We start from the raw sequence: 15,765 nt of genomic DNA, 5'->3' as shown, positions 1-15,765 counted from the left end.
ACATGTTTATAAGTTGGCATTTGTTTTACACATTTAAACTGACTAAAACACTTACTTCAGTTTTTCCAGTCTACACTCTTTATTCTCAAACAGAGTTGAGAAGACCTTCATTCCAGAGTTTCTGAGTTTAGTCCCACTCAGATTCAGCTCTTTCAGATTGGAAGGGTTTGAATTTAAAGCTGCAGTCAGAACAGAACAATCTTCTTCTGTGATATCGCTGTTATTCAGACTGCGTAAAGGGGAAAAATAATATGTTTCAGTTTCATCTGAATATTTACCAAGAGTTAGCGGTTACTTGATAGTTTCAACAATACTAAAGTCCCACATGCATTCAGTCTGCACCAGCAGCAGGTTAACAAGTATTAAAGTGTCATCATAATGATAAAACTTACATTAGTATGTTCAGTTTACAGTGTTTATCTTGCAGTACAACAGCAAGTTTCTTCAATCCTGAGTGTCCTAGATCATGTTCACTCAGATTCAGCTCTCTCAGGAGTAACAGGTTTTCACCCACAACTCTATTCAGATACTGACAGGCTTCATCTGCAGCAGGACTCAAAAACCTGCAGAAGGGAAGATGATTCAATTAGGTTCTCCACTAGATGTGGTGTAATAATAAATACTGAAAATTATGGATAGTGATACTGCGCTCGTGTACTCCTACTGAAAAATGCTCCAATAGCAACAACTGATCCCACGCAGCGTGTGCAGTGTGGGATTACACATTTATCAATTGTTATCTCTAGGTTCCAATGTAATAGTATATAAACTGAAAACATCATGTACATAGTGTTTTACATTTTGAGGAAAAGATTGAAGACATTCTATGAAGATCAAGTTAATCAGCCCAGGTGTTTGAGACATTAGTCTTTTGTCTTTATGCACTTCCTGACAATTTAGCATGACAAGCTCAGGGCACAGTTGTGCTTGTGTCTCTATGATAATGTGAAGGTATGAGCAATACTGTCAGAGTGATTGGATTAGCATCTATGCATTTGAATGACACTGTTATGCTGAATGGATTAGAAATGGTGACACTCTAATGTCATGGGCGTGTCCCTTTACCTGGACACATTTCATTGCTTTGTTTAGATTGTCTCCGCCTCTACTGTGTGTATCCCTCCCTGTTTAGCTTCACTGTTTTGAGTCAGACTCGTTGGATGACTACAGCGAAGAACAGCGAGTCTCAATAAAGAGTAACGTCTGCTTGAAAGATATCTCAACATCTCCTGATCTCTGCTTCGACGAGGAAAAGAGTTTCCAACACCCCCTTCCCAACGAGCACTTTGAAAGCGGGGTTCGTAACAGTAGTGCATACAGTGCATGATTGCATTCTGTATGTATCGGTGTGTGTGGTGCTGTTATGGTGGCGGCGTGGGGTGTGTTGATTGTTAGTGAAGGCCCTGACTGAAACACCATGGTACATACTGAGTGTTAGCTTAAACGATTAGCAGAACTTTGTGAGACCACAATGAATTAAGATCAGTGACCGCTTTATAAAAGGGAAATTAATTATAAAAGGGAGTGCGTTTCTGCACGCTTTCTAGGCAATAATCCATTCAGAATTTGAAGAAAACACATATGTTTTGCTGCATTTAGGTAAGGCAATGGCTATTTATTATTCGCACTGGCTGCCATGACAAATCATGCATATGCTTGCCTATTCAAAGTATAGTGGTTTGTGAACATAACCACTTTAATAACAAGAGCGTTTATGCTGGCATGTGTAGGTTGTTGATGGGCAACACGTATTTCATGACAAGTGTTTTTGTCACATCTAACCTTACAATAATGTTCTTGCCTTTGACAGAAATAAACTCAAAATAATGATTGTATTTCCAGAAACGGAATGCATACTTTTCTCTCTCCATGCTGAGTTTGTTTTTGTGGGTATACCCGCCTCACAGTCGTTTACCAGTCAAAGTAGGTATCAGGGAAATGACGTCGCGTGTGTGACTACCTATTTCTCTTTTTTACCATCTGATCTAGATGATACAACACTGCATTCTGTCGGCAGTGATGTAACGCAGCTGTAACGTATAGTGACCTCGGCTTAGAACTATACTCTAATTACTATTTTGGAAATTATAACATGTTATATTACTCCATTACTAAAAAAGAAATTCAATTACAGTAATGCATTACTAAGTAATGCATTACTGCCCAACACTGATACGGCACATGTTTAATAAAGATTTGTCTATATTTAATGTATATAGTGAAGACTATGCAGTGTTATTTTACATCTGATTACTTTATTCAAAACTATTGTGATATTTTACTGGTAACTAAACATTTGAACCACTGACCCAAACAGGCCAGTAGAAAAAAATCCTTATTTATTAGCCCTGTAGACAAATGCAGATAAAAAGCAGGTATCGGTACTGGCAAGTGCCAAAAATGAAAGTATTGGTATTGGCATTGTTCTAGATTTAAAAAAATATCCTAATTAATTTATCAGTTTTGATACAACAATTGTACAGATTGTACAGATTGATCTGCATATAATTTATTTTGCATTATTTGATCCCGTCTCACCTCAGTGTCTTCAGCTGACAGTGTGGATCCTGTAGTAAATCACTGAGCTCCTTCACTCCTGATGGTCCAGGATCATTTCCTGTGAGATCCAGCTCTATCAGGTGTGAAGGGTTTGATCTCAGAGCTGAAGCCAGAGCTTTATAACCTTCTTCTGTGATACTGCAGTCTGACAGTCTAGAGGAAGAAAAAAAACTAATGAAGTGAAGGCCAAGTATGGTCCCCTTCTGCATTTACCTCATCCTAGTTAGGGCACACATCATAGGAGTAGTGGGCAGCCATTTTTGCCCGGGGAGCCATTGGGGGTTTTGTACCTCAGTCATTTCCTGCCGGTACTGAGAATCAAGCCTGCAACCTTCAGGTTACCGGTCTGACTCTCTAACCATCAGGCCACAATGGCCCCTAATAAAGTCTCAAATGTAATCAATAACTCATTTAGTGAAAACAAGATTCATTGTTTAAACTTATGATATTTATAAATCTATGCACCCCAAAAACACAATGTGTTGGTCAATGTAATTGTTTAATTTAAGCAAATCCAAACCTGAGTATCTGTAGTGCACACTGTGAATTTCCCAGTAGAGTGGATATTTCTGTTACTCCAGAGTCTCCTAGTTTATTTCCACTCAGATCCAGCTCTATCAGGTTTGAAGGGTTTGAATTAAACACTGACGCCAGAACAGCACAAGCTTCTTCTGTAATACTGATGCAGTTAAACCTGTAGAAGAAAGAACAAAGTAACCCAATAATAAAAATGAAGTTATAAATACATGTATATAAGTTGGCATTTGTTTTACACATTTAAACTGACTAAAACACTTACTTCAGTTTTTCCAGTCTACACTCTTTATTCTCAAACAGAGTTGAGAAGACCTTCATTCCAGAGTTTCTGAGTTTAGTCCCACTCAGATTCAGCTCTTTCAGATTGGAACGGTTTGAATTTAAAGCTGCAGTCAGAACAGAACAATCTTCTTCTGTGATATCGCTGTTATTCAGACTGCGTAAAGGGGAAAAATAATATGTTTCAGTTTCATCTGAATATTTACCAAGAGTTAGCGGTTACTTGATAGTTTCAACAATACTAAAGTCCCACATGCATTCAGTCTGCACCAGCAGCAGGTTAACAAGTATTAAAGTGTCATCATAATGATAAAACTTACATTAGTATGTTCAGTTTACAGTGTTTATCTTGCAGTACAACAGCAAGTTTCTTCAATCCTGAGTGTCCTAGATCATGTTCACTCAGATTCAGCTCTCTCAGGAGTAACAGGTTTTCACCCACAACTCTATTCAGATACTGACAGGCTTCATCTGCAGCAGGACTCAAAAACCTGCAGAAGGGAAGATGATTCAATTAGGTTCTCCACTAGATGTGGTGTAATAATAAATACTGAAAATTATGGATAGTGATACTGCGCTCGTGTACTCCTACTGAAAAATGCTCCAATAGCAACAACTGATACCACGCAGCGTGTGCAGTGTGGGATTACACATTTATAAATTGTTATCTCTAGGTTCCAATGTATGTAATAGTATATAAACTGAAAAAATCATGAACATAGTGTTTTACATTTTGAGGTAAAGATTGAAGACATTCTATGAAGACCAAGTTAATCAGCCCAGGTGTTTGAGATTAGTCTTTTGTCTTTATGTACTTCCTGACAATTTAGCATGACAAGCTCAGGGCACAGTTGTGCTTGTGTCTCTATGATAATGTGAAGGTATGAGCAATACTGTCAGAGTGATTGGATTAGCATCTATGCATTTGAATGACACTAGGTGCGTTTACATGGAGCACTGTAATCGGTTTAAAAGTCCAATCCGAATAAAAATACTCCATATAAACACCTCAATCGGAATAAAAATGGCCAAACCGAATGAAATTGTAATCGGTTTGAGAGGGGTGGGATAAACCTTTTCATGAACCGATCAAACGAAAAATTCCACCATGTAAACAATCTGATCCGATTACTTTGAGTGCACGTCTTTCTGTGACGTGATATACAGCGCGCGCCTCCTCAACTGAAGAGCGCGCGCAGCGCTCACACCAGTCTAATGTTGACAAGAGAGGAAAGTTCATTTTTCTGAGGTATTAAACTTTTATTTCGTAACATGTTATGAACAAGATTTTGGAATAATGACACAGACATAGCCTGGCTACACCATCTCATCTTGACAGCGTTTGTCCTATTGGCTTCAACTGCGCCTGACAGAATAATTTATTTTTCTGAGGTGATTCTTACACTTTACGACAAATAATAAATAGCTTTTATAAAACTGTACAAGTCCTGGTGGCCGTTGAGAGCTGCCATTTCAACAGGGAACATTCAAGCTGCTCTCTGTTTCTCGTTAGTTAAGTTAGCTATAAAAAAAAATTCGACAACTGCTTCAAATTGGTTAAGTAACATTACCCACAGTCTGCTTTAATTACTTTTGTCAATATTTATACCTTTGTGATTATGGTATCTTTCCTTAATCATCTGAAATATATATGTTTAGTAGCCTATTACTAGTAATGATGCTGAGCACGTCTTGAATGCTTCATTCATGTTTCACCGTATATCCTATGTTTTTATTAATAATTTGAGTGCATTTTATTGTTAATTTTTTGTTTTTCAAAATAAATGAATTGAATTCATTTTTGATTCCGCATTCATCATTCACAGCTGTTGAAATAGCCATTGTATAGGACATAAATTAGGTTAAACTACTGTATGTCCGCCCACAGAAAAATAAATAAATATAAAAATTACCAACACAGAACTATTGATCCACGATACGTAACGAATCTGAGGCGGCAGACAAACTGTGTGCGCATGTCACAAAAGGATTCCTACTGAAAGTCAGCACATGTAAACACCAGGGGCCTCATTTATAAAACTTTGCGTAGGATTTGCGTCAGAATTGGCGTACGGATGAAACATAGGACGTGCGTACGCACAGAAATATTCGGATTTATAAAACCGTGCGCACGCACATCCTACGCAGTTTTCCCTTAATAAATCACAATCAATTCTAAATGTAGCGCAGCTTTTGCGGCTTCATGTCACGCCCATAGTTGCCCATAAATAGTCCGTGAAACGCCCACAAGTTAATATTCATAGGTTGCGAAATCATGGCAAACACAGAGAGGAAATTAAAAAAAAACGTAACTTCACTCAATGTGAGGTAGAAGTTATCGTTGGCGAGGTTGAAAAGAGAAGAAAAGTGTTGTTTGGAGGGCACAGTGTGGGCATTACTAATGCCAAAAAGACACTTGAGTGGCAAAAGGTTGCAGACGCCGTAAATGCTGTAGCCTCACAACCTCGGACTATCGCCGAAATAAAAAAGAAATGATCGGACATCAAAGTCGAGGCAAAAAAGCGTCTAGTGCTCCATCGCCAGAGTGTGTCCTCTTGCTGTCTGAAGATGCGTTCACTCCGAATCCTTCCATTCGCCACATCTTCTAGAGCACAAGATCAGCCATTGTGCGTCATTACGCATTGAGATGGGCATTTTATTTCCATCCATTTAATTGAATCTGACAAGCTACAGATGTCGGTTATAATCTACGTGGAAATGGGAAATAGTTCCGTGCAAATGTAATGTCTTGCAGCTTTCTGAATGGTTGAGACATACGTCATTTTATCAAAAATAAAACTAAAGGCATATGCATGAATACCATGAACGTAGCTGATGAAGAAATTTTACTATGAAAACAACTTTCCCCAGTGGACAATTAATACATCTATCTATTTATCTATATATCTCCCTAATTATCTATCTATCTGTCTAATTGCATCTATCTGCTCCGCCAGACGGACACTTGACGAGAATATCAGTTTTGTACATTAGCTATTTCGTTGTTTACCATATTTATGAGGATGAATTGCAATGCATAACATGCCAATATTATTGCAGAACATATTTCACTTTTCTTTTTGCAAATATGTGTTAATTTGCATTTATGTTGTAATTTTCGTTTGATTTTGTTTGTTTTACACTGCAGATCGATCAAACGGGTGTTCGTGTAGGCTGTTCATTGTAAGACTTGCTTTGTGAAGTCTTAATGTTATTTATGAGAGGCATAGCCATTTCTTTTACACAACGGTCTACAGTTTCACACACTTTCACGTGTTTCTTCCATCTGCCGACGGTGTCGCCATTTCTCATTTCACCCGTTTTTGTGCGTACGCCTGGGTCAGAGCTTGCGTGAAAGACCGCACATTTTCCCGTCAAGTTTGCTTTTTATAAATACCAATTATTGCGTAGAGAGCGGCGTACGCCTTCTTTTGTGCGTACGCAACGTTTATAAATGAGGCCCCAGATCGGTTTAGATAACGTCTCATGTAAACAGTCCACCGAATCTTTCAATCGGAATGATTTTAATCGGAATGACAAAAAAGTGTGCATGTAAACGTGGCTACTGTTATGCTGAATGGATTAGAAATGGTGACACTCTAATGTCATGGGCGTGTCCCTTTACCTGGACACATTTCATTGCTTTGTTTAGATTGTCTCCGCCTCTACTGTGTGTATCCCTCCCTGTTTAGCTTCACTGTTTTGAGTCAGACTCGTTGGATGACTACAGCGAAGAACAGCGAGTCTCAATAAAGAGTAACGTCTGCTTGAAAGATATCTCAACATCTCCTGATCTCTGCTTCGACGAGGAAAAGAGTTTCCAACACCCCCTTCCCAACGAGCACTTTGAAAGCGGGGTTCGTAACAGTAGTGCATACAGTGCATGATTGTATTTTGTATGTATCGGTGTGTGTGGTGCTGTTATGGTGGCGGCGTGGGGTGTGTTGATTGTTAGTGAAGGCCCTGACTGAAACACCATGGTACATACTGAGTGTTAGCTTAAACGATTAGCAGAACTTTGTGAGACCACAATGAATTAAGATCAGTGACCGCTTTATAAAAGGGAAATTAATTATAAAAGGGAGTGCGTTTCTGCACGCTTTCTAGGCGATAATCCATTCAGAATTTGAAAACACATATGTTTTGCTGCATTTAGGTAAGGCAATGGCTATTTATTATTCGCACTGGCTGCCATGACAAATCATGCATATGCTTGCCTATTCAAAGTATAGTGGTTTGTGAACATAACCACTTTAATAACAAGAGCGTTTATGCTGGCATGTGTAGGTTGTTGATGGGCAACACGCATTTCATGACAAGTGTTTTTGTCACATCTAACCTTACAATAATGTTCTTGCCTTTGACAGAAATAAACTCAAAATAATGATTGTATTTCCAGAAACGGAATGCATACTTTTCTCTCTCCATGCTGAGTTTGTTTTTGTGGGTATACCCGCCTCACAGTCGTTTACCAGTCAAAGTAGGTATCAGGGAAATGACGTCGCGTGTGTGACTACCTATTTCTCTTTTTTACCATCTGATCTAGATGATACAACACTGCATTCTGTCGGCAGTGATGTAACGCAGCTGTAACGTATAGTGACCTCGGCTTAGAACTATACTCTAATTACTATTTTGGAAATTATAACATGTTATATTACTCCATTACTAAAAAAGAAATTAAATTACAGTAATGCATTACTAAGTAATGCATTACTGCCCAACACTGATACGGCACATGTTTAATAAAGATTTGTCTATATTTAATGTATATAGTGAAGACTATGCACTGTTATTTTACATTTGATTACTTTATTCAAAATCTTTTACAAAATTGTAATAGATTATTGTGATATTTTACTGGTATCTAAACATTTGAACCACTGACCCAAACAGGCCAGTAGAAAAAATCCTTATTTATGAGCCCTGTAGACAAATGCAGATAAAAAGCATGTATCGGTATTGGCAAGTGCCAAAAATGAAAGTATTTGTATCGTCATTGTTCTAGATTTAAAAAAATATCCTAATTAATTTGTCAGTTTTGATACAACAATAGATTGTACAGATTGACCTGCATATAATTTATTTTGCATTATTTGATCCCATCTCACCTCAGTGTCTTCAGCTGACAGTGTGGATCCTGTAGTAAATCACTGAGCTCCTTCACTCCTGATGGTCCAGGATCATTTCCTGTGAGATCCAGCTCTATCAGGTGTGAAGGGTTTGATCTCAGAGCTGAAGCCAGAGCTTTATAACCTTCTTCTGTGATACTGCAGTCTGACAGTCTAGAGGAAGAAAAAAAACTAATGAAGTGAAGGCCAAGTATGGTCCCCTTCTGCATTTACCTCATCCTAGTTAGGGCACACATCATAGGAGTAGTGGGCAGCCATTTTTGCCCGGGGAGCCATTGGGGGTTTTGTACCTCAGTCATTTCCTGCCGGTACTGAGAATCAAGCCTGCAACCTTCAGGTTACCGGTCTGACTCTCTAACCATCAGGCCACAATGGCCCCTAATAAAGTCTCAAATGTAATCAATAACTCATTTAGTGAAAACAAGATTCATTGTTTAAACTTATGATATTCATAAATCTATGCACCCCAAAAACACAATGTGTTGGTCAATGTAATTGTTTAATTTAAGCAAATCCAAACCTGAGTATCTGTAGTGCACACTGTGAATTTCCCAGTAGAGTGGATATTTCTGTTACTCCAGAGTCTCCTAGTTTATTTCCACTCAGATCCAGCTCTATCAGGTTTGAAGGGTTTGAATTAAACACTGACGCCAGAACAGCACAAGCTTCTTCTGTAATACTGATGCAGTTAAACCTGTAGAAGAAAGAACAAAGTAACCCAATAATAAAAATGAAGCTATAAATACATGTTTATAAGTTGGCATTTGTTTTACACATTTAAACTGACTAAAACACTTACTTCAGTTTTTCCAGTCTACACTCTTTATTCTCAAACAGAGTTGAGAAGACCTTCATTCCAGAGTTTCTGAGTTTAGTCCCACTCAGATTCAGCTCTTTCAGATTGGAAGGGTTTGAATTTAAAGCTGCAGTCAGAACAGAACAATCTTCTTCTGTGATATCGCTGTTATTCAGACTGCGTAAAGGGGAAAAATAATATGTTTCAGTTTCATCTGAATATTTACCAAGAGTTAGTGGTTACTTGATAGTTTCAACATTACTAAAGTCCCACATGCATTCAGTCTGCACCAGCAGCAGGTTAACAAGTATTAAAGTGTCATCATAATGATAAAACTTACATTAGTATGTTCAGTTTACAGTGTTTATCTTGCAGTACAACAGCAAGTTTCTTCAATCCTGAGTGTCCTAGATCATGTTCACTCAGATTCAGCTCTCTCAGGAGTAACAGGTTTTCACCCACAACTCTATTCAGATACTGACAGGCTTCATCTGCAGCAGGACTCAAAAACCTGCAGAAGGGAAGATGATTCAATTAGGTTCTCCACTAGATGTGGTGTAATAATAAATACTGAAAATTATGGATAGTGATACTGCGCTCGTGTACTCCTACTGAAAAATGCTCCAATAGCAACAACTGATCCCACGCAGCGTGTGCAGTGTGGGATTACACATTTATAAATTGTTATCTCTAGGTTCCAATGTAATAGTATATAAACTGAAAACATCATGTACATAGTGTTTTACATTTTGAGGTAAAGATTGAAGACATTCTATGAAGATCAAGTTAATCAGCCCAGGTGTTTGAGATTAGTCTTTTGTCTTAATGCACTTCCTGACAATTTAGTATGACAAGCTCAGGGCACAGTTGTGCTTGTGTCTCTATGATAATGTGAAGGTATGAGCAATACTGTCAGAGTGATTGGATTAGCATCTATGCATTTGAATGACACTGTTATGCTGAATGGATTAGAAATGGTGACACTCTAATGTCATGGGCGTGTCCCTTTACCTGGACACATTTCATTGCTTTGTTTAGATTGTCTCCGCCTCTACTGTGTGTATCCCTCCCTGTTTAGCTTCACTGTTTTGAGTCAGACTCGTTGGATGACTACAGCGAAGAACAGCGAGTCTCAATAAAGAGTAACGTCTGCTTGAAAGATATCTCAACATCTCCTGATCTCTGCTTCGACGAGGAAAAGAGTTTCCAACACCCCCTTCCCAACGAGCACTTTGAAAGCGGGGTTCGTAACAGTAGTGCATACAGTGCATGATTGTATTTTGTATGTATCGGTGTGTGTGGTGCTGTTATGGTGGCGGCGTGGGGTGTGTTGATTGTTAGTGAAGGCCCTGACTGAAACACCATGGTACATACTGAGTGTTAGCTTAAACGATTAGCAGAACTTTGTGAGACCACAATGAATTAAGATGAGTGACCGCTTTATAAAAAGGGAAATGAATTATAAAAGGGAGTGCGTTTCTGCACGCTTTCTAGGCAATAATCCATTCAGAATTTGAAAACACATATGTTTTGCTGCATTTAGGTAAGGCAATGGCTATTTATTATTCGCACTGGCTGCCATGACAAATCATGCATATGCTTGCCTATTCAAAGTATAGTGGTTTGTGAACATAACCACTTTAATAACAAGAGCGTTTATGCTGGCATGTGTAGGTTGTTGATGGGCAACACGTATTTCATGACAAGTGTTTTTGTCACATCTAACCTTACAATAATGTTCTTGCCTTTGACAGAAATAAACTCAAAATAATGATTGTATTTCCAGAAACGGAATGCATACTTTTCTCTCTCCATGCTGAGTTTGTTTTTGTGGGTATACCCGCCTCACAGTCGTTTACCAGTCAAAGTAGGTATCAGGGAAATGACGTCGCGTGTGTGACTACCTATTTCTCTTTTTTACCATCTGATCTAGATGATACAACACTGCATTCTGTCGGCAGTGATGTAACGCAGCTGTAACGTATAGTGACCTCGGCTTAGAACTATACTCTAATTACTATTTTGGAAATTATAACATGTTATATTACTCCATTACTAAAAAAGGAATTCAATTACAGTAATGCATTACTAAGTAATGCATTACTGCCCAACACTGATACGGCACATGTTTAATAAAGATTTGTCTATATTTAATGTATATAGTGAAGACTATGCAGTGTTATTTTACATTTGATTACTTTATTCAAAATCTATAACAAAATTGTAATAGATTATTGTGATATTTTACTGGTATCTAAACATTTGAACCACTGACCCAAACAGGCCAGTAGAAAAAATCCTTATTTATGAGCCCTGCTGAAGAAGCTCTTAACCCCGTCTAGACGGCGTGATCGACTCGCTTTTTTCCTTATCAGTGCCAAAGAGAATCAAATAACTTTATCATTCAGTCAAGTGTTATACACCATTATAATCTGTTAAGTTTAAATTTTTTTGTGTACAGTCACAATAAAAACAAATTGTTGAGCTTTTTGCAAAATAAAGAAAACTAACATGATGCGCGGTCTGCAGCCTCTATGTAAATGATGTCTAATCTGATTCTCTTCAGAAAATGACTTGTAGCTTAGTGAAAACATATCACACAAACTTGAGACATGTGTCTAAAGAAACATTAAAATGTCAGGTTTTAAATAATGTAAATCAAATTGAAAACAAATATTCTGTGTTTATGTAAGAGAGAGATGTCAGTCATTAGCGAGCCTCTTCATTATCCGGTAATGCGACCACGCCCACGGACAGACGCTCTTTGAGATTCAAATACTGAGGCCATCCATGCGTCAACACTAGAGGTTGACCGATTCATCGGTTTTGCTGATTAATCGGCACCGATCGCTGATTGGTGGAACAATCGTTTATCGGCAAAAATTCACACCGATAGTTTTTCTGAGTTGCGTCCGTTGCTGGAGCGGCTGAGACGGATGCGCTGTTATTACACAGTACAAGAGCTCTGAGAAGAGTCTGCTCTGCTGGCATTATATAGCACAAGAGCGGCCTTAGAGGCCAAATATAAACTATCACTGACGCCTTGTGTTTACATTCACACGTGACGCTGCACGCGGTGCTGCACGGAGAGCGCTGACACATCAGATGCGTGTTTAAAACATGACAGCGAAACGGTATGAATACAGAGCACTACAGTACTTGTTGCCAAATAATTATAAAGTAATTAATTTCTTGACTAGATGCTGCATTAACAGGTATGTGGCGAGCAGCGAGGCTGAGGGACCGTGAGAACGGGACGAGGCCGCGGTCATTATGATGATGAGCGCCAGCTGCGTGCCGCATCGGCCTCGTGTCTCACGGAGGAGTGACGGGAGTATAAACGAGGAGCGACGACAGTGAAGGACGAGAGAGGACCAGGCCTGGATTATGATTTGTATTTTGTTTACATTTTGTTTATGTATGTGCGCGGCAGTCGTCCGTGAGGGGCTGCCGCTTTTACTTTCACTTTGTTTATTTGTTTATTTGATTAAAGTTTGTTGTTGAATGTTCGCCGGTTCCCGCCTCCTTCTTCCCCGAACCTACATACCTCGTTACAAGGTAAAGAACAGCAGTGTGTATGTTTGTCGTCGAGGCTGAGAGGACGCTAACATTAGCAGTACCTCAAGCAGTTAAATCAATGTGATAAAAACACGCAAGTCCGACCCAAATGTTGCATATATAAAATTAGTGATGTGAGAAAGCAAACTGTATCGTCATACTGCCGACAGAAAATAAACAAAGCAGAAGCGCATTCGTTTTTTTATTAGAGAATCTGTTTCTAAAAAAAGCAGACTGTTTGGATTTGTATGCAATGGTAACACTACAATAAGATTCCATTTGTAACATTAACTACGGTTAATAAATGCTGTGGAAGTATTGTTCAATGTTAGTATGTTCATTTCAACTTTAAATTGAGTTTGAGGTTAATGCACTATGAACTAACATGAATGATCAAGGTACAATTGTATTGCTCATATTAATACATGCTGTAAAAATGTATGCAAAATGCATATAGTTCATCATGTAAGCTAATACAGCCTTGTTGTGGACTTGTATAGTGTTACCTATGAAATGTCCATGCATGCTTCTAGATTATAGGTAAAGAAATAAATTTGACCTGTTATATTTTAATGTTAAATTTTTTTTCTGAAGAATTTGTTCTGTTAGAACTTCTTATTTTAATATTCATATTTATACGTTTTTAATTTAGCAAATTTTCATGGATCAGTACTGTTTTTTTATTTTTTGTTATAAGTTCAGCACTGGTTTACTTATGTTTTTTTAATCCAGTATCCATTTTAAAAACTATCGGTCGATTAATCGGTTATCGGCAAGTGCGGTCCAACCTAGTTATCGGTATTGGTAAAATCCACTATCGGTCGACCTCTAGTCAACACCCACATCAACTCAAACAAACACAACAAGTGAAGCACTAAACTTCAGCTACATCGTCTTGAGATGCGTCGAGGAATAATCCTGGAAGAATTCTCTTGTGGACACATACAGTATCTACTGTGTGTTTTGAGGCCTTAATTTTTTTTTCTCCAAAAACCATGCATAAACATTATTCTCTCAAAAATACAAGCATGTACATACATGTTGCTCACATATAGCCCAGTTTGTGCTGAATACAGTGTAATGACATGTTTTCCATTAATATGTTTATAAGCAACTGAAAAAAGCACAAATGTCAGAGCATGTCAAAATTTCTAAAGGGCCCCAAAACCGCTCAGACTCCTAGGGGTTAAAATGGGCTGTGTTATTAAATGAGAGATAAAATATGATAGAGCAATAGAATGAACAGTGAAAGTAACAGAGGCTTATACAATATATTTTAACAGGCATAATTAAGCATGGAAATAACTGAAGGAAATATATATTTGCTAAACAAATGAAATCAATGAATATGATTCGTATTCTTTTGATTTCTCTACCTAATATATTTAAAGCTGCAGCCCGTAACTTTTGGCGCTGTAGTGGTTAATAAACAGAACTGCATGCGTGTTGTGAAAGATCTTTGTAGCCGGAGCTTCTCTCCGTTTATGTCTATGGCGAGTCACGCAGGGACTGTGTTACTCCGCAGCGGTGCCGACCCAAACCAGTCTAAAATAGTCTGAATATAAACACTTATTATAGGTGTACCACAGTGATTCAGGATAAGACAAAAACACAGTTTGGAAATGGATTCATGATTTTGAAAAAAAAAAAAATTGTACAGACAAATGCAGATAAAAAGCAGGTATCGGTATTGGCAAGTGCCAAAAATGAAAGTATCTGTATCGACATTGTTCTAGATTTTACAAATTTTTCCTAATTAATTTGTCAGTTTTGATACAACTATAGATTGGACAGATTGACCTGCATATAATTTATTTTGCATTATTTGATCCCATCTCACCTCAGTGTCTTCAGCTGACAGTGTGGATCCTGTAGTAAATCACTGAGCTCCTTCACTCCTGATGGTCCAGGATCATTTCCTGTGAGATCCAGCTCTATCAGGTGTGAAGGGTTTGATCTCAGAGCTGAAGCCAGAGCTTTATAACCTTCTTCTGTGATACTGCAGTCTGACAGTCTAGAGGAAGAAAAAAAACTAATGAAGTGAAGGCCAAGTATGGTCCCCTTCTGCATTTACCTCATCCTAGTTAGGGCACACATCATAGGAGTAGTGGGCAGCCATTTTTGCCCGGGGAGCCATTGGGGGTTTTGTACCTCAGTCATTTCCTGCCGGTACTGAGAATCAAGCCTGCAACCTTCAGGTTACCGGTCTGACTCTCTAACCATCAGGCCACAATGGCCCCTAATAAAGTCTCAAATGTAATCAATAACTCATTTAGTGAAAACAAGATTCATTGTTTAAACTTATGATATTCATAAATCTATGCACCCCAAAAACACAATGTGTTGGTCAATGTAATTGTTTAATTTAAGCAAATCCAAACCTGAGTATCTGTAGTGCACACTGTGAATTTCCCAGTAGAGTGGATATTTCTGTTACTCCAGAGTCTCCTAGTTTATTTCCACTCAGATCCAGCTCTATCAGGTTTGAAGGGTTTGAATTAAACACTGACGCCAGAACAGCACAAGCTTCTTCTGTAATACTGATGCAGTTAAACCTGTAGAAGAAAGAACAAAGTAACCCAATAATAAAAATGAAGCTATAAATACATGTTTATAAGTTGGCATTTGTTTTACACATTTAAACTGACTAAAACACTTACTTCAGTTTTTCCAGTCTACACTCTTTATTCTCAAACAGAGTTGAGAAGACCTTCATTCCAGAGTTTCTGAGTTTAGTCCCACTCAGATTCAGCTCTTTCAGATTGGAAGGGTTTGAATTTAAAGCTGCAGTCAGAACAGAACAATCTTCTTCTGTGATATCGCTGTTATTCAGACTGCGTAAAGGGGAAAAATAATATCTTTCAGTTTCATCTGAATATTTACCAAGAGTTAGCGGTTACTTGA

General features: G+C 38.2%; 1 protein-coding gene across 6 annotated transcripts in view; it reads right to left on the bottom strand.

Moving 5' to 3' along the window:
* The window catches only part of LOC307142162 (uncharacterized protein), a 248,757-nt gene that overhangs the window by 168,068 nt on the left and 64,924 nt on the right, over positions 1-15,765 (bottom strand). For 5 of the 6 annotated variants that reach the window (XM_079842775.1, XM_079842776.1, XM_079842777.1 and 2 more), the window contains exons 14-26: positions 15,522-15,695; positions 15,243-15,416; positions 14,702-14,875; positions 9,644-9,814; positions 9,307-9,480; positions 9,028-9,201; positions 8,487-8,660; positions 3,696-3,866; positions 3,359-3,532; positions 3,080-3,253; positions 2,539-2,712; positions 393-563; positions 56-229 (exon numbers count right to left, since the gene is read on the bottom strand). In XM_079842775.1, coding sequence (XP_079698901.1) covers positions 56-229; positions 393-563; positions 2,539-2,712; positions 3,080-3,253; positions 3,359-3,532; positions 3,696-3,866; positions 8,487-8,660; positions 9,028-9,201; positions 9,307-9,480; positions 9,644-9,814; positions 14,702-14,875; positions 15,243-15,416; positions 15,522-15,695 — 2,253 coding nt within the window. The remainder of the gene's footprint in view (positions 1-55; positions 230-392; positions 564-2,538; positions 2,713-3,079; positions 3,254-3,358; positions 3,533-3,695; positions 3,867-8,486; positions 8,661-9,027; positions 9,202-9,306; positions 9,481-9,643; positions 9,815-14,701; positions 14,876-15,242; positions 15,417-15,521; positions 15,696-15,765) is intronic. The other variant, XM_079842778.1, reaches the window with a different exon arrangement.

The sequence above is a fragment of the Gobio gobio genome, assembly GCF_949357685.1.
Source record: "Gobio gobio genome assembly, chromosome: 18".
Taxonomy (NCBI): Eukaryota; Metazoa; Chordata; class Actinopteri; order Cypriniformes; family Gobionidae; genus Gobio; species Gobio gobio.
This window is presented reverse-complemented; position numbering and strand designations above follow the sequence as displayed.